Source organism: Thunnus thynnus, chromosome 22 (assembly GCF_963924715.1).
Source record: "Thunnus thynnus chromosome 22, fThuThy2.1, whole genome shotgun sequence".
NCBI lineage: Eukaryota > Metazoa > Chordata > Actinopteri > Scombriformes > Scombridae > Thunnus > Thunnus thynnus.
Genome location: NC_089538.1, coordinates 19,878,788 through 19,903,961, shown reverse-complemented (window position 1 = coordinate 19,903,961; position 25,174 = coordinate 19,878,788). Strand labels below are relative to the sequence as shown.

Sequence of the window (25,174 nt, the reverse complement as noted above, 5' to 3'; positions counted from 1 at the left end):
CTGTAACTACCTTACTGCCGATATTTTTCCTAGGATGGCGAACACATGCCCCGCCCACCTCTGCCTATGATTGGCTAGTACTCATCGCCTTCGTTGGTTGGGTTGGTTAGGTTTAGGCATGACGAATGAGATTGGTTAGAGTTAGGGCAGGTAAGCCAATCACAAGTAGAAGGAGGCGGGCCACGACTTCGCCATCCTAGGAAAAAAATTATCGCGTACCGCAGCTTCAAGTTACACTTGCTGGACTTTCGTTGCTTGCCGCTGTTGACAGCTAGGCAGCAGCTTTCCTGGTTCTCTGTGAAAGCTGTGTTTCTTCTTTCGGCCTGCCGGACTTTCGAAAAAGAACACCGAAAAATGACATTACAGTCGAGGATTTAGTTAGTTTGTGTCCTTGAATACTTGAATTGAACCGTTGACTCGTCACCATGAGAAGCAGGAGCAACTCCGGCGTTAAATTGGACAACTATGCCCGGATAGTGCAGCAAACTATCCTGCGGCACCAAGTGAGTGTTTAAATATGACCTTTTGGTATCTTCACACCTGTTTAATTAACTTAACAGTTTAAAAAAGGCAGTTTGTCAACGGAAACAGTCGCTGTTTGCATGTCTGCAGGCAGGTTTGCTAACATTAGTCCAGTGGGAAAACCAAAATGTGTCATGCATGCAGCAGTAAATGAGGTGAAGAATATTGTTGTTGCACAAGGCATCAGCTCTCTTTCAAATAACACGCATACACATGTAATTACAGACTCTCATTGCGTGTGTGTGTGTAAGTGTGTGTCTTCATTTAATGCAATGAATCCCAGTGATGGAAAGTGACTAAGTACATTAACTCAAGTACTGTACTTAAGTACAATTTTGAGGTACTTTGAGTATTTCCTTTTTTTTGTATTTCCTACTTTCTACTTCCACTCCACTACATTTCAGAGGGAAATATTGTACTTTCTACTCCACTACATTTATCTGACAGCTTTAGTTACTTTCTAGATGAAGATTTGACACAATGGATAATATAACAACCTTTTAAAATACAACATTTAGTTAAAAATTAAACCAGTGGTTTCCAACCTTTTTGGCTTTTGACATCTTACAAAAAGCAGTGTGTAGTCGGGGTCACATTTCAGATGTCTATGAGTTGTTAACAGCTCCACCAAATAGTAATTTTTCCCTCTAAACTTCTCACATGCTTTCATTTCAATAAATGTTCAAATGATCCAATATTTCACTAAAAATCAAAATATTAGAGAAAAAGTCTAAAAACTGAAAACAGATTTGTGTATCAGAACTTTGTTTTTCTTTCTTTCCTCTCCCATTAATCATCTCACGACCCCTCAGATTTATCTGGTGACCCTTTGGAGGGGCCCAAACGCTAGATTGGGAACCACTGGACTAAACTAAGTTAGCTAACTGTACATGAAGTAGTTCAAACTAGCTCCACCTCCAGCAGCTACAATATATATAACAGTATATATAATGTCAGTCTGAGGGACAAATTGAGTACTATTATTTTAATACTTTAAGTACATTTTCATGCTAATACTTGTGTACTTTTACTTAAGTAGGATTTTGTCATGCAGGATTTTTACTTGTAATTGAGTATTTTTTACATTGCTGTATTTGTACTTTTACTTAAAGTAAGTTTTTGAGGTTTTTATATCATTCTGTAGCTTCACATTAGTGTTCCATATGTATTGTGTGAAAATTCAGATTTTGGTCGAAGTACATATGCTTTACTGTCAAAATGCCAATTTCCCAAGCCCTTCTAAAAACTTTTTCCCACGTGACCTGACGTAGGTTTCTGCATGTGATCAGTTTAAAAGACTAAACTGGTTTCAGGTGGAAGCTGAGGAGTTTCTTCTCTCCAGTTTTTGATCCACTGCAGGTTGTAACAGTAGTCAGAAACTGCAGACATCTAGAGCTGCAAGCAACTAACGATTATTTTCATCAACAATTATTAAATTGTTATTCAACAACAATTAATTCCGATTATTTTTTCAATTCATTGTTGTGGTCTATAAAATGTCAAAAAACTTTGAAAAACGCCCGTCACAATTTCCTTGGGTCATCAAATGTCTTATTTGTCATATCAAAACTCAAACATATACAATAAGATGTGGAAAAGCATCAGATCTGAGAACCTGAAACCATCATATGTCAGCATTTTTGCTAAATAAAATGACTTTAAGGATTAATCAATTGTCAAAATAGTAGCAGCTCCACAGACATCGATAATAGTCAGCGTTTCTCATACACAGGCTCTATTTGGGTGGCCCACCCAGGTAGATAAAATCCAAATTCAAGTCACACAGGGTTTCCCATTAAACTTTGCCACAGTTTAATTTGCCCCACTACAGTTTCACGTTGGCATCCCTCTGCATATAACTGAAACTTGTGACACGGACACACACACTCACACAGACACACAGACACTCCAGCGTATAACTGACACTGACAGACCAGAGGTTTGGGATCTCACTTCTTCCTCTGCAGTTTTATAGAAACTACAAAACACTGCAGATGAATTATGGAAGCAGACATGTTCTAGAAATTGCGGACCTATCCAGTCGCTTTTCCATTAACTCTGCTAAATTCATGCACATTTATGCTCCTTACGTTAATTTTTACAATATTAGTTGTACTTTTTGTGAATAATATTAGACAATTATAACATATGAGTACAAGTCACCAATTGGGATAGGGAAATGGTCAACTCACCACTTTGTAACCTCTCCACTTGTTGACTGTGCTACCTGGACAGTCGAGGTTTTCAAATGTAAACATTGGAGTAAACACCTAGGAAAAGATGGAGGGGATAAACACTAGCTACGATCGTGACCACATAGACATGTAAGACCATCTCTGCATCCACCTCAGCATCGGAGGAAACACCGAGGTAAACTTGGAGGGATTAAACACTGGCTCAGATCCCGGTCACATGGATCTTCTCTGCCAAACATCCTGCTAGCCAATGGATAATAAACTGGATGACCTCCGTGCCTGCATCAGTTTCTAACTGGATATCAGGAACTGTAATGTCCTTTGTTTCCCCGAAACTTGGCTAAGTCCTGGAATAACGGACAGCACCATTCAACCAAGTGACTCTTTTTCTGTATACCGATCAGACAGAACGGAGGACTCTGGCAAGAAAGATTGGTGTGACAGTGGGAATATTAAAGTGCTATCCCGTTCCTGCTCACCTGATCTGGAGTTATTGTCAATAACATACAGACCACACTTTCTACTGAAGAAATATACATCAGTGGTCTACATCCCACCACAGGGGAGTACAGAGGCTGCCATGTTGGATCTTTGCAAAGACTTGAACTGCTCACAGACCGGTAATCCTGATGCTGTGCTCGTTGTTGCTGGGGACTTCAATCAGGCTAACCTTAAGAAGGTTATGCCTGACTTCCATCAACATATTGACTGTGCCACTAGGGGAATAAACTCTGGATCACTGATACACGCTGTTCAAAAATGGCTACAGAGCAGAATCACTACCCGCGTTCAGGAAGAGCAATCATATGGCCATCTTGCTGAGGTTAAAGTATGTAAACAAACTATGATGCATGACCCCAGTGGCCGCCAATCAGAGGCCACCCTACAGTCTGTACTACATGACCCAGTCTGGAGCACGTTCCAGGACACCACCTTCAATGTCACCGATGACATTAATGGATTCAGTGAGTCTGTGGTGGATTTACAGAAGCAACTCTACCCAAAACTACAGTTAAATCATTCCACAACCAGAAACCATGGATTACCAGAACCATCCAGGCCTACAAATCAGGGCTGCAGTCTGGAAACATGGACAATTATAAAACAGCAGCCTACAACGTAAGAAGAGCAAGGAGGCAAGAAGGGACTACGGGAAGAAAGTGGAACAGCAATTCCAGAAGGGCAATCCCAGAAGCATATGGCATGGTCTAAGAATTATGACAGCTATCACCCTTTCTGAGCATGAGGTCAGGACAGCTTTCAAGTGTGTGAACACCAAGAAAGCAGCAGGACCAAACGGTATCAGTGTGAGGGTCCTCCAACTATCTGCTGACCAACTAGCGCCAGTGTTATTCAACCTCTCCCTGGCTCAGTCTGTCATACCCTCGTGCTTCAAGAAGTCCACTATCATTCCTGTGCCCATGAAAACAAGACCAGCCTGTCTGAATGATTACCGCCTAGTGGAACTCACCTCTGTCATGATGAAGTGCTTTGAACAGCTGGTCAAGGATTACATCTGCTCCTCACTACCCAGCACACTGGACCCACTGCAGTTTGCCTACCATCCCAACCAATCAACTGAAGATGCCACAGCATACATCCTCCACACCACCATATCTCACCTGGACAAGAAAGGGAGCTATGTGAGATTACTGTTCATTGACTACAGTTCAGCATTTAACACCATAGTTCCCTCCAGGTTCGTCACAAAGCTCAAGGACCTGGGATTAAACACCTCACTGTGCATGTGGATCCTTAACTTCCTTCAGACCCCAGGTGGTGAGGGTAGGTTGACACACCTCTTCTACCCTAATCGTAAACACTGGAGCACCCCAGGGCTGCGTTTTGAGCCCCCTGCTATACTCCCTGTACGCACATGACTGTGTAGCCACTTTCGACTCCAACATCATCATCAAGTTTGCTGATGATACAGCTGTGGTGGGCCTGATGACAGATAACAATGAAAAGGCCTACGTGAAGGAAGTATAGGACCTGACCCACTGGTGTTAGGACAACAAACTACTCCTGAGAGTGGACTTTGGAGTTTAATATCAACGAGTCCTTGGTGGAGAGGATGGCCAGCTTCAAGTACCTTGGTGTCCACATCACCGAGGGCCTGACCTGGGTGCTACATGCTGACTCAGTGGTGAGAAAGGCAAAGCAGAGACTGTTTCACCTCAGAAGCTTGAAGAAATTGAAGGAATTTCTACTCCTGCACCATCAAGAGTGTCCTGATGGAGAACATCACTGCCTGGTATGGAAACAGCACCGAACAGGACCGCAAGGACCTGCAAAGTGTGGTTCGTTTGGCTGAACGTACAATAAGGATATTAACACCAAGTGCTGCAAGAATAAAGCTAGGAGAATCATTGAGGATACCCCCCTCCCCTACTCTATTCAACTCTTTTTAATGCACAAATTGAAGGAACTGGTGGGATTATATTTCACTGTGATTGTACATTATATGAAACATTATTGATTGATTGATTGACAAACTGAGTGTTCAGCGATGAATCAGCCTCAAATGGCTGCTGGCCAGCCTGCAGTTGAATACAGCTCACTGCTCAGATGGATCACTGCACTAATCAGCAAGTCTTCTCACTGAAAGCAGCCACTTGCTGCAGCTGCAGCCCGAGTGTCATCAATAATACATTTGATTGAGAATGATAAATGTACTAGCAGTAAATCTGTTTGGTTTGACGGTAAAATATGTCTGAGGCAGAGAGCTGCTGCAATCTGTAGACCTTCAGCACAGATTACTACTAACTAAGAATGGACTTCTATACTCTTACAGAAAGAGGTTAAGACTGGAGCCTTGACATGGTCTTACATGTCAACTCTCTTGCTTGTGCAACTTCACCAGGAACCACTTTGTGTGGCATTTCTATTTCTATCAGTGATGAAACCTAACTTGATGTCGAAAGAGCTGACTGCTATGGTGTCTGTTAGCTGTCAATTCATTTATAACTTATAAACATCAGAAAAAAATGAATATTTAATGGCTTTTTAGGCACAGGTATAGCCAGGATATATCTGTAATTGTATATAATGATGAATCATTGTTCTGGTTCACTAGCTCTAACTGCATTGCTTCAGCTCTGAATATTGCTGGTATCACAGCAACATCCTCTTTACAACAGGAAGAAACAGGGTTTATTATGGGCAATGTTTTTTTTCTAGAAAATTTAACTAAATTAGATAAGGACCCTGTTCTTTGCAGCAGCAGTGATCTAGCTTGATACCAAGCGAATGAGTCTTCACTGACCTGATGTGAAATGAGAAGATAGATAGCAGCTGCTAGTGCAGCTTCACTATCAGTGGATCAAAGGACAATGCATTTACAAATCCTAGCAGAGTTAGCCTAGCGTTCAACTTATTGTACTTAAAGCTCATCATTTTCAGTTTCAGTATGCGGTGTCATCACAGATGTTGGCACATATGGCATATGTTGGTCCTCTGTTGGTCGAAATATGCTTCATGTAACACAAAATCAATAGAAAAATGGGGAGAAAATGCACTAAGAAATGTGTCCATTTAATCAGATTTTATTTAGATTTGAAATAAAAGGCCCTGAAAACTTGATTCTCAATAAGCTTTTTTCTTTTTTCTTACATGAACACATTTTCTGCCAAAGTTTGAGTAGATTGGTTATTCACTTGAGAGATTTCTGTCTGACCTCTTCTCTGTTGTTTGAAGTTGGCAAGCCCCAGCTGGAAAAAGATGATGTCACATACGTACATGCACCAATCAGAGTTGAGCAACACTTGAAGCAAAATGTGATGACAGATGTTCGATGTTTGCTTTTGTTATGACCGGCCACTGACTCAAACTGCATCCACACAGTCCTGATGGAGCTGTTGCGTACTAAACTATTAATAAATAATGACTGAAATGTTCTTTTACCCCAAATTTGATTTTGATTGGTGCTTAAAAATCTTAAATAATCAGCCCTAATTTCCGTTATCCTCTGAGCTGCACAGCCAACAAAAAATTATTATGCACTGAAGTTTACCTCTAATTTACACTGTCTAATGTGTCCCATTGGATTCTGCTAATGACTGACCTGTGACCTTTGATCAGGATCCAGTAACGGGTCTTCTGCCAGCCAGCGGCGATCAGCCAGATGCCTGGGTCAGAGACAATGTTTACGCCATCGTGTCTGTGTGGGCCCTCAGCCTGGCCTACAGGAAGAACGCAGACAGGGATGAAGACAAGGCCAAGGCCTACGAGCTGGAGCAGGTATGTGTTTGTGTGTGTGTGTGTGCTGATGAAATGCCCCATTTGGTTCAGACTCATGTTTCTCCTCCTGGACTATTAGGAGCAGTGTGTTGAAAATGTTGACATTCAACCATCTCTCTCTCTCTCTCTCTCTCTTTTCAGAGTGTGGTAAAGCTAATGAGAGGAATCCTTCAGTGTATTATGAGGCAGGTACGTTGTCTCAAAATTATTTCCTGGTCCCCTCCTGCTACACTTACCAACCTTTCTCTCTTTGAGCTGTAAGTCTCTCACCATCTGTCCTCTTTCCACCCTCTTTCTTTCTCTTACACTCACATAAACACACAAAGGGCAGGATGAGAAGTAAACACAGGAGTTGGATTAAGTCCCAGCAGTGAATAAAGTAGAGGTTAAGCCCAGCTGATGGGTTGTTTAAGCCTCAGATAAATCTTACTGATATCAGTTCTTACTTGGAGAGTAGGGTTCTGCTAACCTGCCAGGCTTTTAGTTTTGGTCTGGTTCAAACTTGGTTACCTTTTAAATGTCATATTATAAGCTTTGTGTTGCATTAATCTCACATCCGTCATTATAAACTCATGCTGTTCAGCCAAACATTGTTCAAACCCACAAAACTTTATTTTAAATTCTAGTGAAGATCCCAAATTTTCCGAAGACTCCAAATAATTCAGGCAAAATGTGTATAAAATTAGGTACAAGACATATTTAATATGTATTTTTTATATTTTTATGCTTGTGTTATCTTCATATAAAATGCTAAGTTGTATTTGTTTTCTTGTGATTTCCTTTGTTGAATACTTTATTGTTTGGTTAGATCTTGTTAGGTTCATTGTTTTAAAGTCCTTTTGAAAAGTCTCTCTGATCTCTCCACCCACAGCTGGATAAAGTGGAGAAGTTTAAATACAGCAAAAGCACCTCGGACTCGCTCCACGCCAAGTACAACACCAAGACCTGCGCACCTATTGTTGGAGACGACCAGTGGGGTCACCTACAGGTCGACGCCACCTCACTGTTCCTGCTCTTCCTCGCTCAGATGACTGCATCTGGTATGACGGAAATTTTAAATATGCAACAAAGATGCATTTTAAATCTTGAGGCGCTTTTTAAAGAATCAAGGGGAACAAAACCTGCTCATTGGTTATTTACTGGGAAACTGCAGGTGTTTTAGATGGGTAGGAGGATCATTTTAGTCAATTTTATGTGAGTCCTTTGAGTGTCTTGCTTCATGTAAAATTTTTGAAATGATAAAGGAGATTTCCAGTATTGTGGAAGATAAATTGGTTACAGAATTTCAAGTGATTACACTCCCCAATTTGATTTACATTCAGCTACATAATAAATGTGTTTTGGCTAGTGTTCATTTTGTCAGCAGTTGTTAAATTTAGTCTCAGTCTTAGTCCTGAGATCAAAAGTCAAGAGTTTTAGTCATATCCTTCATATTTGTCGTCAGTTTTAATGAATGAAAACTCTGAACATTTCTGTCTTAGTCAAAGAACAAATTAGTTGACAGACATTGTCAAGTATGAGCATTTTCCTCAAACTTCTTTTAACTAGAATCCACTTTACTGATTTAAGTCTGAAAGAACTGACAGGTTGTATTATTAACAGTACTACTTTTTCAAAAAATCAGTGGTTTGTCAAATAATGTAAGTATTTATTTCAAGAGGAAACCCACAAATACTGTATTATTTATCAGAAAAAACCCCAAACCAATATCATTCTAACAGTGTGGCTCTCATATGCATGAGAAAATACAAGGGCAACAAGATCTTAAGACAATATAAAAACACAAATAACATTAAAAACCAAATATCAACAGTGTGTCAATAAAAACACACAGAAAAACAGCGTCCAGTCAACTAGACTATGACTTTTGGCCTGTTCAGGATGGTCGGAGACACATTTACTGTTTTCAGTTGAAAGCAGAGGACAAGAAGTGTGTTTTTGTGACACAGTGAGTGCACTATTATCTGTATCTGTATCTGTTTAACCAACTAAATTATCTGTATCTGTATCTGTACTCTGAATGGGCGGGGCTTAAACTGGAAGTTGGTATTTTAAGCCTGAAATGGAAATATACATCACCAAAAACCAGCACTGCAAAAACATATAGACCACAACTCAATTCAGTTGTCAATAGGTCTATTAAATCAAGCAAGCAAAGCAATATCGGTGAGTGTGAGTGTGTAACTCGGCCCACAGTTAGTTCAGTTCACTCCAGTTTCACCAACATAAAAGAAAGACAAACCAAAAATCTGTTTCGGGTTTTACTGCAGATCCCCACAAAACAAACCAGGAAATCAAAATTAAATAGCAATGTTTGTATTTATTCAGTGATAGTGATTATTTACAATATATACACCAGGTACTCATGGTACGGTTGATCAGTCAGGTTTGCAGAGTCCGTCTTAGCTCTGCCAAGACCAGCACCTCCTGGAGAATCTCCAACTGGGAAATACACACATCCACCAGATTATTCCTTCAAAGACAAGGCTTATGATTCTCCACGAGTCGGCTACAATCACTCTGACTTTACAACGCCATCCGATGCCGAGGGTTAAGCCGGCGTATCTCTCCTCCTCTGACCAAAAACACCGGCGGCTCTGAGACACACTAATAGATTTTCCAGAGGTCGGTTTCACACTGCGCTGGTTTTTTACGAGGGGGGATTGTGATTGGATTATTGGGAGATTGTAGGTGTTAACTGTGAGGAAACATGAATGAAGTCATGACAGGTGGAGGGTGATGTAATTCTGACGGCTGTTCGCTACAGAAATATGAAGTAAAATGCATGAATAACTGGCGTAGAAGAAGCAGTGAGAGTGGAGAGCTGTTAATCCCTGCGGACAGAGCGGCTGTGACAATGGGAAGATTGTGTTGTGTGGAGCAGCAGCAGAGAACCTTGTATGGACTCTGTGTAAAGGAGGAGCTCTGTGTGTGTGTGGCTGCCCAGCCTATCACGAGTACGGATACTGACACATTTTTCTCAGATGATGTTCATAAAAAGTACATTATCCCTACTAAATACTTGTTTCATCCAAGTATTCAGCTCAACCCTTGTCTTTAAGTTTGTTTTTATGACATTCATTCCATAAATAATAAACCTTTTTTTGTCTTAACTGTGTGTGTGTGCAGGTCTTCATATTGTCTACACCCAAGATGAAGTGGACGTTGTTCAGAATCTCATGTTCTACATTGAGGCAGCTTACAAAGTGGCTGTAAGTGTGCATTCATTATCAACACCTACAGTGTTTCAGTTTTCTGAAGTGTTTGGGGAAGCATTGATATTATATTAACGCTGTCTTCTTCTTTTCTGGTTCCTCGCAGGATTATGGGATGTGGGAAAGAGGGGACAAAACCAATCAGGGCATCACTGAGATTAACGCCAGCTCTATAGGCACAGCCAAGGTTAATACACACACACACACATGCAAGCATACAATGTATATCAACAGGTCTCGCTGGTCCTCCCTCGTCCTATTGGAGTGAGGATAGCAGAGGGTGAACAGGAAGGAGAAACCAGCCTGACTCCCTACGCAGAGGCAGAACAGGTGCTCCAGTAAATATCGCTGGCACGGTCGAAGGTGTCTAGTCACTCCGACGGCCTTTACACTGACATTTAGACGACCCAGACTGTCCAAACTGACTCGGGATCAGATGGGAGGACTTCATTTTGCTGTTGAAGGTGTACACAGTAGCATCAGAGCTCCCTTTTGTCGTTATAGATAAATATAATCCTGTAGTCTGATAAAATCCTTTTAAATCTCTTTTGAAGTAAAAAGGCGTTTTTTTTTTTTGTTTTTTTAAAAGCGAAATGAGAATATTTTAATGTTATTGAGTAGGGTTTTTTTGGCAGGGTTTTGTCTCAGTCTATAAAAAGATACGATCCTTTTATTTGAAAGGAAACGTCAAACAAAATCCCTGGTGGAAAATTGAAGTTATGAAGTTTTCACATAACACTCGCTGTGGCTGACTGAGCGCTGTCCTTGGCCGGCAGAGTACAGGAGGTATCAGGTTCTCTGTGGTCTTCCAAGTATGGCTTCTCACTCAGAAATAACACAGTACTCGCAGTACTCAACTCAGTACACACACACACACACACACACACACACACACACACACACACACACACACAGGTTAATTTAAGACTTTGGAAATGGGCACCACTACAGAACGTTCCCTGCTTTATTATTACATGAAGTTATCAGTATATATAAGCAGCAGCACTGGATGAAATAGTTTTAATGTGCATTTAAATGTGCTGTGTTATGTATTGTACTACATTACCACATTCTGCCATACTGCACCACACTTTACTCTACACTTCTTTTCATACTTTGCCAAAGTACCAAAGACTTATCGATATATCACAAGACCAATATTATAGGCCAATATTGGCTTATCACAGATATTTTTTTATGGAAAGATATGCAAATAAACATTTTAATGTACGTTTTACAGGTAATTTACTCAATTAAGTCTGATATCTTTGTTTTTTAAGTATTTAATTTCTTTCTTATTTAAGTTTGTTGTTCATAAATATATATATATATATATATATATATATATATATATATATATATATATATATATATATATATATATATATATATATATATATATATATATATATATAATAGATGGACTTTCCTCCATAGTCACCTCAGCTCAACCCCATTGAACATTTATGGGGCACTTGAAGAATGAGAAAGCCAAGCTTTCTGTGACATTACAAGAAGCTCTTTGGAACAGTGTCAAATTGTGCTGGGATAACATGGGTCATCGGGTTTTGTACAAACTTCTGCAAAACCTGAACTGGACTCCATGCCAGCTTGAGTGCATGATGTCATTAAAGCAAAAAGGGGAACATACCGAATATGAAAGATATTCTGAAATCCTTGTACGTTTTTCAAAGATTAAACTTTTCACTCAAATTGTTAAACTGACATCATCATTTGTAATAAAAAAAATAGTATTTCATTCAAAACAAAGGCAAAAAGACTAGTGGTGTCGGACTTTCGGACCCCACTTTGTATGTGTCTGTGTGTATGTATATGTTTATGAATATATATACACATACACATACAGATTTGATAGTAAAATGTATTATTCAAATGTTAAATGCAAAGTGGTGGTGTAAAGGTCAGACAAGCGGGCTTGTGACTGGAAGATCATCTGTTCAATCCCCGGACTGGCAGGATAAATCTGGGTAGGGAATAGTGAAAAAGCAGCACTCACCCCTCCCTCATTACCACCACTGAGGTGCCCTTGAGCAAAGCCCTTAACCCTAACTGTCCCAGCGGATCTGATCAGTGGGCGGCAGATCAGACTGTGGTTGTACTGGGCAGCTTCCAGGTGTGAATGTGTGTAACTGTGTGAATGTGATCAGAGTGTTCCTGCAAATGAGTCAGTTATTAATATCAGCGTTGGTTTTTAAAAAAAATGTGTCTTGGTTTGGCTCTAGTGCACTTTAACAAGCTGGAATGTATTTTTTTATTCATTCATTCATTTATTCATTAATTTGAAATAATTGAATATAACCAGGGCAAAATTCAGCTCAAATCAATCAGTGTATTTCTTGGTGGAAATCTGTGAAAAAGATCAACTTTATTAATTCTATAATATGTACCTCACACCTTGGTATACTGATGCTGTGTTTCCTCCAGGCAGCTCTGGAGGCGTTGGATGAACTCAACCTGTTTGGAGCAAAAGGAGGACCTGGATCTGTGGTCCACGCCCTGGCTGATGACATACAGCACTGCCAGGTATACACATACAGTATATATGATGTTGAAAAGCATAGCGTCCTGATAGCATCCTATGATTCTAATTCATCCTCTTCCTCATCAGTCCATCCTGACCTCCATGTTACCCAGAGCATCCATCTCCAAAGAGGTGGATGCCGGTGTCCTGGCCATCCTCACCTACCCTGCCTTTGCTGTTGAGGACATTGAAATAGTCAACATGACCAAGGAGGAGATCATCTCTAAACTGCAGGTGCAGAGATGTACAGTAAAGCAGGAAAACATGTACTTTATTGTCGACAGCAACAATAAAGAAAAGAGGATTATTTACTTAATTGCTCAACCTCTTGATTATTTTTTTAAGATTTCAGTCACTGGTATAGTGATTCTAAGGGATCATATCATTTAGTGAGAGAGCTAAGTAAATGTGGCTGTCGTCTGCATATCTATGACACGAAATCTTACTGCTCTAGTGATTTGGCCTCAAGGCAAGGTTGGATTAACAACCACAAAAAGCAGGCAACTGTCTCAGGCTGCTAGGGCCCTGTAAACCCCCAGGTTGACTGTTTGTCAGTTGCTTTTTAGTGATTTGATTACTTGCAAATTTGTTTGAGGATATAAATTATTAAGTAGTCTTGAGAGCCTGTGTCAAAATGTAGTTATAACACCTTTAATATTACTTTATTGTGCTCACATGCTACAACTTAAGTAAGTAATGTAGTATTCCATTAAATCCCCACAAACTAAGTGACTGAAAAGGATGAGAAAGTATTCCAGTATAGGAGCACTGGTTGGTCTCCAGACCATGTCTAGTGTACTGTGGGCACTGTAGGAAACAGGTGCAACTGCAGTTTTTTGCCTCGTGCCCAAAAACAGATTAAATGATAGAGGCCCCAGAATTGAACCCTGGGGGACTTCACAACGTTCAGGTTTTTGATTACCAATCGCAACAACATAGCACCTTTTTAGAGATATCATCTGAACCAACTGAGCACTGTACCAGATAATGTGCAGATATCTTTTCCAGTTAAAGGTATTTTTGTCCCTGCTGACATCCTCTCTGTGTCTGTTCAGGGTCGATATGGCTGCTGCAGGTTCCTCAGAGACGGACATAAAACACCAAAAGAGGTAAGCGACCTGTGTAAAGGTGGATGTCACCTCTATCTGTCTCTGTCTTATGTTACCTGTCAAATAAGCCTTTTCACACAATTTTTTCTTATTAGTAATGGACAAAAACGTTATTATATGGTGCCTATATGTTGCTTTGATTTATGTTTTCATCATCAAAAGCAGTAGAGGCTGTGCAGATTGGTGATCACGTATATCTTTACCCTACAACTGCAATATCATGGACTGTTCAAGGAAATCCAAAATGAAATCTGTGACTCTTTTTCCTCCTTTTTTGTTTGAACCTCTTAGCCAGACGGACAGGTGTGTAATAGATGTTGTCTGTACAGATTACAGCATTGAACAGAATAACAGGATTATAATAGATTTAGAGTATATATGAAGAATGTGATGAAGAGTACACCAAGCAGCTTTCAGGTGTCACCAGAGCAGAATAGGACCTGAACCACACGACTTCCATCGCCATGGAGACCTGGCAGGAGGACAAACTGCACATGCACACAGGGGGAGACTCACATCACACCATTCACATACAAGACAAGACTAGAAAGAGACCAGAAAAGACATTATTCACAGAGGAGAGAGAAGGATAAAGACATCATGCAGAGAGAGAGAGAGACATGAGGTGAGGCACCGACAGCCAGGGAAGCAGAGCGGCTCCAGGATGGGTTGCTGGTCCAGCAAGAGATGCCAGAGAGACAAGAGAGGACAGGAGGAGAAAATAGGTAGAGAGAAGAGATAGGGGCACACAGCTCAGACACTCATGTGCTTGTGGAACAAATAAACAGAAGGTCAGAGAGATGTAGTAGATTCATTGAGACAGAAACCAACCCACTGTGCAGTAACTTTAATGTGCTTATCAAAAAAGAGGCTGGGATCAAACGTAACACCAAAATTCTTGGCTGCTGCACTTTGTCAAGCATTACTGTTACTTGATCAAACTGGTGTCTGTGTCTAGCAGAGCCAACGACCAGCATCTCAGTTTTATCCGAATTTAGAAACAGGAAATTTAGTGAATTTTTCCCAGCAGCCAAGCAAGCCTCTAATTTTTAGGGTCATGGTCCCTGATGAAGACCACAAGCTAAAAAAAGCCACATTGGTCAAACAATAATGTTCTATGTGCTACAAGTGTTGCTGGAGTTTTGACCTCTTTAGACTTCATATAGAGGTTAAAAGAGAATGTTCCCCGCAGGGATCGATAGAGTATCACATTTAGGTTATTATATTACGCTCCTGCACAGATTAAAGTAATTTAAGGAAAGGGCCCAGAGGAATATAGCTCTGTGTTTTAATTCTGGCTCTGTATTCTCTTCTTTGTTTCTCCAGGATCCAAACCGTCTGTATTACGAATCTGCAGAGCTGAAGCTGTTTGAGAACATCGAGTGTGAGTGGCCACTGTTCTGGACCTACCTCATACTGGATGGCATTTTTACCAACAGCCCTGAGCAGGTACTTTCCCCCTGAATGTGTTTTCCGATGTCCAGTTTAACAGTGGAATTATGTCTCTTTGAAGAGGCACTTAAATATCTCTGTGAACCTACTGAACATACCTACTGGACCTCGTCTGAAGTTGAGCCTGTTCATTCACATACTATGAGAGAACAGAAATCACTGACCGAACACACAACAAGATCGGACCACAACATCACTGTTTGCCTTTTCAAACTCATCCAGGTGCAAGAGTACCAGGAGGCTCTGGAAGGCATCCTGATCAAGCAGAAAGACGGGATACGACTGTTCCCAGAGCTCTACAGTGTCCCTCCAGAAAAGGTAACAGCTTTGGGTTAAGTTTTATAAAATCAACATGCTACTAACGCTACTTTATAAGGTGCATTGAGATCTTCTGTTGTATTGACATGTTTCTACCGTGTTTTGTGACTCTCATTTTTATCCTTAACGTTGTTTTTTTTTTGTTTATGTGTTAACAAACAGGTGGAGGAGGAGTATGAAAACCCTCACTCTGTGGAGAGGATTCCTATGGGAAAATTACCTCTGAAATGGGGACAGTCTCTGTACGTCCTCGGAAACCTTCTGAGTGACGTGAGCCAAGAATATTATAATCTCATTCTCAGAGCACTTTAATCAAAATGTATCACATTTTAATACATTAATAATACACTTCAAAATAAGAGTAGTAATAGAGATATTCATTTCCCAATAAGTGTTGTAAATGTTGCATCCTGATATAGGTAATTTCATATCCAGATAATGATACATATCATGATATAGCACATTTTCTGTAAATTCAATGAATAAGTAGTTTCTGTTCTGTTTTTGTTCCCCCCACCCCCTGTTGTCTGTCCATCTTTTGCGCAGATTACATTGATAAATTACTCTTATTGCCTTTTTACGCGTAAAGCTTTTATGGCACTTAATGAAACGTAACAAGTGTAGTTGTTGATAACTCGAGTACTTCACCTGGTTCACTGTCTCTCCTCTGCTGCGCTTTGTGTGCGGAGGACTCAGCCCCGCACACGCTGAACCACAGAGAGCGGAGGAGAGTAGCGCGACCATAAATGACAGCAAAACGCAGTAGAGACTTTCACACTGAGCTGAAATGAAACAAGGGCACATAAACTAGGTAAATGGCATAAATAAACATAGTGTCTACTGCGTTTTGCTGTCATTTATGGTCACACTACTCTCCTCTGCTCTCTGTGGTTCAGCGTGGGTGGGGCTGAGCCCTCTGTGTGTGTTTTGCGCACACAGCGGAGCAGAGGAGAGACAGGTGAAGTACTCAAGTTGACGACAACTTCACTTGTTACGTTATTGTAAGTGCAATAAAAGTTTCGCAAGTAAAAAGCCAGTAAGAGTTATTTATTGATGTAATCCACACAAAAGATGGACAAAAAATATTGCTGTAGAGTGTGATTTGCAACACAACAAAATACAGGATAGAGCACAATATGAAATGATAGTTATATCATCATATCGCACAGCCCTAAAAGCAACCATATCAGTCATAGTTTTTCGTCATTATTTGCATTTTTTTATGGCTTTAAATTCCTTTTTTTTATTTTGGACCCTTGTATTAACTGTTTTCACTACTCCACTGTCTGTTTTTTCTTAGTTTCAGTTTGGTAAAGACCCTTTAAACAAATGTATTTTTTATTAATTGAGTATGATTTAATGTGTGACTCAATAATTAAATAATCTCACATGCAACATCCATTTTATGGTTAAAGAATACTGAAAGTTGCTTTAAAAATGCTGATAGTCAGTTGACTTACGATATGATCAATTTCATAATGTTGCTTCAAAATGTTCAAGTAGAACAAATCTAACTTTAAGGTCCACCAAACCCAATTCTTGTAGACTTTGAGGCTCTGACTTATAAAGTTCTGTCCCATCTTTCAGGGTTTTCTTGCCCCTGGAGAGATTGACCCTCTTAACAGACGTTTCTCCACCATCCCCAAGCCTGATGTAGTTGTACAAGGTGAGTTCTCAGGACGTTTGATTAGGGATCGAGATGTTGTTTCAGTCCCTGATTAGTGTTGAAAATTCTGGATTAACTCCTGGTGAAATGTGTCTCTCGGTCACCAACCACAAGAGGTTTGAAGTCCAAATTCACTGAATAGTTTTTCATCGGTTTTCTTGTAGTGTCCATTCTGGCAGAGACTGAGGAGATTAAACGACTGCTGATGAGGAACGGTATCGAGGTGGAGGCTGTGGCTGACATCCATCCCATCCACCTCCAGCCCTCCAGAGTCCTCAGCCACATCTACGCCAGACTCGGTACAAACTCAGAGGGAGATGTTGTTTTTTTTTTTTATTGCTGCTCCAGTGTGAAAAGCTTTGGATAAAAGGAATTGCTTGTTTTTTTAAATTTGTTTGAGGGATTTTTATTTTTTTCAAAAGGAAAAATGACAGCATGGAGTTTATTTCTAGAAGATAAACATCACCAAAAGTTCACCCACAATATCATGGGCATAAACACCTTTCAGATATGACATAAGTAACATTGCAGGGTTCATCCAGCTGTTATTAAACTGATGGCTTTTTTTCAGGATCATCAGGATGCATCACTGATAGACTTTTAAACTTACTTTGCCGTTGAAGTCTTAATTAATGACCAACATGAGCGTTAGGGACGGTTAACTTAATTTTCTCATTATTTAAATAGAGAATTCTGCTGCCTGTTTTCTAATGTCTGTCAGTTAGGGCTGTAGTCAACCAAAGAAAATCTTGGTGTATTTCTCTGTTTTGTGTCTTCAGGTTATGCTAACCCATTGTTGCTAACTTTGGAGCTAACTTTTCCAGCATTTGGGGAAACAACAGACGTGACTTTTTAGCATTTATTAACTAACCCGCTGAAGTCTGTACTGTACATTTACTGCCAGACTGACAACTTACTACTAACCTTTTCCTCTGCCCCGCTCGCATCCACCGTCACTTCTCTGCCTCTCTTTCCCCACGCGCTACGCAAATATACTCCTTAACGGAGCTACGCGACCAGTGGTTTCCCCGGCAACGACACAGACGTTGACTCACGTACCGGAACAGCGCTGCACAGAGACTCTCAAACGCTACCGATTTCCGAATGAATGGATATTCAATCGGATATCAAATATTAAAAAATATATATTTTTGGCCTGGCGGGGGTTCTCGCTGTGTCATTATGGAGAAACACAGATTCAGTAAACGTTCAGCACGTTCAGTAAACGTTGAGTACAGTTAGACCTAGCAGTCTCCATTAGGTTGGGCGAGTTCAAAGTTGTGAAAACAACGGGGGTGTTTTGAATACACCCCCGTTGTTTTCCCAGGTAATTCGTTAGTCTGTCCCTCCCGCCGCGGGAAATAATGGTTTACTCCTGGAAAGCTATTGATGTAGCACTTTTCTCCTTATGAAAGTAACACGGAGATTATTCGATCAATGAGAATTTAGTCGGACGAGAGCATATCGACCAACTAATCGACCAACACAACTCTACTGTCAGTTGATATTATTATTAATTTTGCTATATGTGAAGTGGTCTGCAGGACATTCATAATTTCATCCATGCAGTTAGCATGATTGAAAATTGGACATTTGGCTTTTTTTTAATTAATTTATTTTTTTTAATTTTTTACCTCTTTTGCTTTGCAGCACTTGAGGGGAAAACCATTTTTATAGACTGATCTGCTGTGATCAGATCCTTCTCAATAACTTAAATTGGCTCATTTACAGTGTTTTTGTGGTGTGGAACAAGACAGGCATTTGAACAGAAATGTTAACACGGTACATGTCTGAAAGGAGTTGTACTGTTACTAACTTTGAATACCAGTGAAGGGTAATACTACTTGGTTTAGAAGGTGTCGAAGCTAAATTTATGACAGCTGTCCCTGCTGAATGACAGGAAATTTGCTTATGTCATGACTGTAATTTTCTGAATTTGTTTTTGTTTTTGTTTTTTGTTGTTGTTGTTGTTGTTTTTCACGTATCCAAATTGGGTCAGATAAGAGAAAATGCAGCCTTTTGCTCTCTAGACCATTTAGAAAATGTCAGATTATGAGTCACATGAGAGGACAAAAGGTAGAATTGAGACACGTTCAGCTGTGACTGTGAGGTCAAAAGGTTAATATCTAAACGAATCCTCTGTCCCAGGTCGTAACCCGAGGCTTGGTCTGACGGGACGACCCTACAGGAGAATAGGAGTGCTGGGAACCTCCAAGTTCTACATCATCAGAAACAGCGTGTTCGCATTCACACCTCAGGTTGGTTAGAAAACAGAAACAAAGGAGGGGGAAAGCACTTGATCCTCTTAACATAGCATATTATGAATTTATTAAGGTCTTGAGTTATATTCTGTGACAACTAGACATATTTTTGAATCATCTTTGATATGGTTTTTATCTCAAAAATGTGTTGACCATGTGAAAACATCAAAAAAGGCCACATACTCCTATAAAACCTGTTGTTCATGTTCCCTTGAATTAGATAAAGCTGTTGTTTTAAGTTCACAAGTCATGAAAACGCATCCATACAAAGACGTGTTTTCTCATCGTCATTCCTCCAATCTCACCCCCTAAAAACCCTCCAGTTCATCGACCACCAGCAGTTCTATCTGGCGTTGGACAACAAAATGATCGTGGAGATGCTGAGGACAGAAATCGCCTACCTGGCATCAAGGTGGAGGATGACCGGACGACCCACCATCACTCTCCCCATTTCACAGAATATGCTGAGTGAGTTCACACATGCATGTTTATTCTGATAGGGGGTTCCAGTTGAGTCCACTGACACAAAAAGACAATTAAATACACTCTTGTGCTTGGTCTTACAGTATGTATTAGTCATTTTTATGTATGTGTGTGTGTTTCAGCTGCGGACCACTCAGAGGTGGACCCTGCAGTCTTGGCTACACTGAAGAAGTTACAGGATGGATACTACGGAGGAGCAAGGTAAGCTTAGCTTAGCTACCCTTCAAGATGCCAAAGTCATGTCCCACATATGTGTTGACGTTCTATGTTCACGCGCAAATTATACATGTTGGATTTGGAAGGCAGGTTCTGGTTTTAATTGAATTTATTTATTCGATTTTTATTTATTACCAGAATCACTTTATATCCTGTAAGTTTTGACATGTAGGGAAACAAAAATGTACAGAAAATATAATTGAACAGTTTTTTACTTCTGGTAACAGTGTGGAGAAGTTTTTTTGGTGGTCCTGCCAGTGGTTTTCACGCTATTCCACTTATAGATGGGTGGCAGAAGAAGACTGTTAGCTACCAGGTTCAAGGTTTTTATTGTCATAAACACAGAATAACAAAGCAGTCAACTACACAATGGAAAAAGATGAGACAACACCAGCATCTATTAGTTATAATAATAATAATACTGCAAATATAAAGTAGAATAAAGAGAGCAATAGGTAGTAAAATAAAATATAAATGGCAATAAATGTACAGACAGTAGTAAACATAGATGTACACAATGCACATGATTCAAACTTTTAAGAAAAATTGACTTTGCAAATGTTTGTTAACAAGAACTCCACATTTTTATGAAATTAGAAAAAAAAAGAAATAAGAACATATCACAGACTTGTTGTCATAGCAACTCAACTGAATGTTGTGGACTTAAAATGACTTTGTGTTGTGTGACTGACATTTTCTGTATTTCATCTTTCCTCCTTTTCCATGCCAAGAAATCAACATTTAGTCATTTTTTGAATTTGATTTCGTTGCAGTTAAAATACTTTTCTGTTGCTATTGATTATAAGATGTTTATTGTTTGTTTGTCACAGTGAAAATAAACAACTAAACTGAAATCAGATGAATAAAATCATTAGTATGCACAACATAAAACCACTTCAGAAAGTATAAAATGTAAAAACCTCACACTCAGGTGTTCTCCTCTCTTTCTTCCTCTATGTACATCCTCCTCCTCCTCCTCCTCCTCCTCCTCTTCCTCTCCAGGATCCAGACGGGAAAGCTGTCGGAGTTCTTGACCACTTCCTGTTTGGCTCACCTCAGCTTCCTGGACGGTAAGGGTACTGGCAGCATGGTCCGGCACGACGCAGAGTATGATGATGGTGATGATGATGATGATGATGATGGGAGTGACGGCGATGGATACGTGCATGAGTTACGTTGTGACGATGGTAAGAAAAAGACAGAGGGATGGATGAATGGATGAGGAATGGTGACACCAACTATGGAAAAAAACGGATTAAAGTAAGAATTTAAATGTTGAGGCTACGCTACCAGTTAGCGCTTGTTTGTTTTCCTCATCCGTAGTGGTTAATGTATTCCCAGAATACATATATAACCATAGACTGTAGTAGTAAATACAAGTATACACAGGAAAAGTAGTTATGTTTTACTTGTATATACTGTTGGTACCATATTTAACCGACTGATTGACTCAAAATTACACAGAAATCATTTGTTTCACCTGTAATATACTGTATGTTAAAATATGTCTCAAAAGAAAAAAAAACAGACGTGATTGAGCCAAAAAAAAAATCTGTGGATTTTGTTGAAAATCTTCATTTTAACATTTAACATTTCCCATTCTTACTGTTAATTTAACAGGCCTCACTTTTGCTTGGTAGTCATATTTCTTCATTGTCACTGAGAATGATCTATTTCACCTGGCACCCTTTTTTAAAAATCCATAAAATTAATAAATCATGTAATATTTCTCACCTGTCAGTGACGTCACCAGAAATATAATATAAAACTAATACTCCTGTCACATGATCACTGACCTTTCTTTCATTTCCATCCACTCTGTACTGCTCTTTAATGCTCTCGGTCTCCAGATGTTAACCTCCTCCACTCCTCCCCACCCTACTACCATAGACCCATTTTTGTCTTTTTTTAAGGGGGGACGGGGGATCTTTAGGGGGAGATAGCAGGTCAACAGTAGAGGCCACATAGAAGTGGTTTACATCATCTGAAAGCTGGGAACCTGAAGATCAGTTTGAGCTTTCTGAAGAAGTGTATGTGTCAGGTTGTTCTAGTCATAAATCTGTAATAAGCATTGTGTTTTGGTTAGACGCCTATTCAAATTTGAAAGCTTGGAGTGTATAAGGGCTTAAAACATTATGATGGAAGTATATGATTACCATTCCTGTGCTCAATTATAAGTTTCTCATATGTTGTTGCGGCAATTTTTGGGTTGATACAGTTTGTTACACAGATTTGGTGCAAAATGTAACCATTTTTGACCACTTGAGAATTGATAAAAATGGTCAAAAATCCCTCCAAAATATGACATTAAAACACCAAGACATTGAGGAACACCATAGAAAAATTCATACTGTGATTTGGTATCAAAAAATTTCAGAGATTTCTGTAAGAATTACATTTTTTGGCAATTGGATGGCGAGCACTTCTGTTCTGGAAATTGCTCAGAAACCCCTTTATTGTCAGTATACCTAGGAAAGCCACACATCCTCCAAATGCCCTCAGTCTCTAGTTTGTGGTTGTAAAGTTTCATGAGGCTGTGATGTTCCTAGAGGTCACAATAGGTCATTCTATACAGTGAGGTCTTTCTCAATGAAATGGCTACTATGGGGACCAACATCATCACACATGAATACAGTTGGGTTCATTGAATCCACAAGAGTCTCAGCTTTCCAGTCAAACCCAATTTATCAAATTCCAAGACTGTTTAGGGTCTGCATGGTTTTCACCCAAAACTACATGGGATTAGCATAAAGTGGGCATGTCTGTAAAGGGGAGACTCATTGGTACCCATAGAAACCAGTTTTCATTCAGATACGTTGAGTTGAAATGGGAGTCGTGACAAGCTATCATAACTGGTTGGTACCAGTTGAAGCCTTACGTCTTAGGACAGCATTTTTTATTTTCTTTTTAAGTAAAATTTCAATTACAAATAAATTGGTATAAAATATATAATTGTTAATGAACTTTCAGCTCCTTTGCTGTTAAAAATAAAACACAAAACATCAAATTCACATGACAGCTTTAGTTTAAGGTGTCAAAAATGGGGTCATGGTTCGAAAAGGTTAAGAAACGCTGCTTTGCTTGAGCTGCATTGCTTGAGCTGCATTGCTTGAGCTGCATTGCTTGAGCTGCATTTACAGATTTACAGGTTTGCAGTGAGTTGTATCTTTACCTAAACGGCATTGCAGTAGTTTGCTCGCTTTCAATGCATGTTTGGTTGAATTTAACTTATTTGCATGTTTTAAAATTGCTTGTGTGACATTTACTGAATGTGTGATGTTAACATCAGTGTCCACAGATCCTTAAAATAGATCCTTAAATCAATATTCTGCAAGAGTTTTGATTGTGATTGATCAAGCATTGACGTAAGGTTCACAGCTTCACTGAAATTAAGCTTAAAGGGTCTGTTCACACACAAAAAAAATAAGAAGTGCATGTTTTTCCAAATGTAAAAGTGTTTATTTGAAAAATGTAAAGGCAGCAATTCAACAAATCAAAATTTTGCCAAATAAATCTAAAACTATTTGCATGTCTCAATATTATTTAGTAAAAAATGTGCTTTTTTTGGGTTAAACAACCCTTTAAAAACTGCAAAAACTGTAATTACTTGTAGAAATTTTAACACTTTTCATGAAATTTAGATTTTTGAGTTCAATGCTAGCGTTTTCTGAATTTTTAAGGATATGTGTGCACAAAATAAAGGTGAGTACAACCTTGTGAAAAATTTTTAAACTCAACAAGCCTTTTTTCTCCATCTGCTGTCGTCTTTCCTCTTTTTTTTCCCATCGTTTGTCTCCACTGCCTGTCATTCTGCCCTCCTCTCCAGAGGCTGACGACCTGGCCCAGTACCTGGACCACCTGTTGGCCCAGTCTGCTCCCAAGAAGCCCAAACGCAAGTTGGGGGCGTTGGGGAAGTTCAAGGCTCTGGCCAACAAAACTAAGGAGATGGTGTCTCTGATGAAAACTGCTCATGACCTCGACATTCAGAGTGAGTGGATCCATCATCGAAACACGTCGATACAGAGGATGACTCTCTGAAGATACTCACTAACACCAGAGTGCTTTTTGTTTTTGTTTATTTTTTACGTCCAGATGTCCAAATGTACCTGCCGAACAAGTTGTTCCGCTCTGCTCAGCAGTCGCTGCACCTCCCAGAAAACTCTGAACAGCATCAGGTAGGTTTTCTTTGTTTTCATTCATTCCCTACAGACTAGACACAACCCTACAGTCCTTCACTAGATTCTCTGTCCATCATCCTCATCATCCTTCTTCGTCCAGGCTCCAGAAGTGGCGGTCTCAGAGTGCGGCATCCCCAGAGACGCCAGCGGAAACGTCGACCACGAGGCTTTGGTCCATCTGCTGAAAGACACACACAGTCTCCAGGACCAGGCTGATATTCTCTACATCCTCTTCAAAGACAAGTGAGATCACGTCGTTTGGAAGAGCGGCGTTATAACTGTGGATGGCGTTTGTTAAAATACGTACAATATCGGCCAAGAAAACACCAGCTTTCTATGACAAACCCACCGTTGCCATGACGCAGCCCAGCTACACACCTCCAACCACCACAAGAAGCATCAGTCTTTTAATGATGATGATAATAATAATCTTTATTTATATATGGAGCACTTTCAAAACTCAAACTAAAACAGTTAAAAAGCAGCTAAAACGCATTCAGCACAAGATAAAACGAGAAAATTTAAAAGAAATAAAAGACAAAAGAAAAAGAAAGTCTCTCAGATAAAAGTAGGTTTTAAAAGGAGACTTAAAAGACTTTTACAGAAACACAAAGCCCAATTCTGGCAGCTAACAAGCTTTGACATCATTATTTCCTGTACATTCCTGTGTGTATATTATATAAAAAGAGGATCTTATAGCACCTGAATGCATCAAAATGTTATTGCTACAAAACTGCCAGTGAGAACAGATTATCATGTTTGATCATTTTAAGGACTC

The 25,174-nt window shown here is 39.7% G+C and overlaps 1 protein-coding gene across 5 annotated transcripts in view; it reads left to right on the top strand.

Annotated features, from left to right (window-relative positions):
- The first annotated feature begins 249 nt into the window (after nt 1-249).
- Nucleotides 250-25,174, top strand: part of phka1a (phosphorylase kinase, alpha 1a (muscle)) — a 34,409-nt gene continuing 9,484 nt past the window's right edge. For 2 of the 5 annotated variants that reach the window (XM_067580680.1, XM_067580679.1), the window contains exons 1-21: nt 250-503; nt 6,798-6,956; nt 7,098-7,145; nt 7,828-7,996; nt 10,086-10,168; nt 10,278-10,358; nt 12,617-12,715; nt 12,801-12,947; nt 13,769-13,822; nt 15,149-15,271; nt 15,497-15,592; nt 15,755-15,862; nt 17,180-17,258; nt 17,423-17,557; nt 19,407-19,516; nt 19,843-19,987; nt 20,125-20,203; nt 21,221-21,405; nt 24,045-24,206; nt 24,311-24,393; nt 24,497-24,639. In XM_067580680.1, coding sequence (XP_067436781.1) covers nt 426-503; nt 6,798-6,956; nt 7,098-7,145; nt 7,828-7,996; nt 10,086-10,168; nt 10,278-10,358; nt 12,617-12,715; nt 12,801-12,947; nt 13,769-13,822; nt 15,149-15,271; nt 15,497-15,592; nt 15,755-15,862; nt 17,180-17,258; nt 17,423-17,557; nt 19,407-19,516; nt 19,843-19,987; nt 20,125-20,203; nt 21,221-21,405; nt 24,045-24,206; nt 24,311-24,393; nt 24,497-24,639 — 2,366 coding nt within the window. In that variant the 5' untranslated portion in view covers nt 250-425. The remainder of the gene's footprint in view (nt 504-6,797; nt 6,957-7,097; nt 7,146-7,827; nt 7,997-10,085; nt 10,169-10,277; nt 10,359-12,616; nt 12,716-12,800; nt 12,948-13,768; nt 13,823-15,148; nt 15,272-15,496; nt 15,593-15,754; nt 15,863-17,179; nt 17,259-17,422; nt 17,558-19,406; nt 19,517-19,842; nt 19,988-20,124; nt 20,204-21,220; nt 21,406-24,044; nt 24,207-24,310; nt 24,394-24,496; nt 24,640-25,174) is intronic. The other 3 variants (XM_067580682.1, XM_067580681.1, XM_067580683.1) reach the window with 2 other exon arrangements.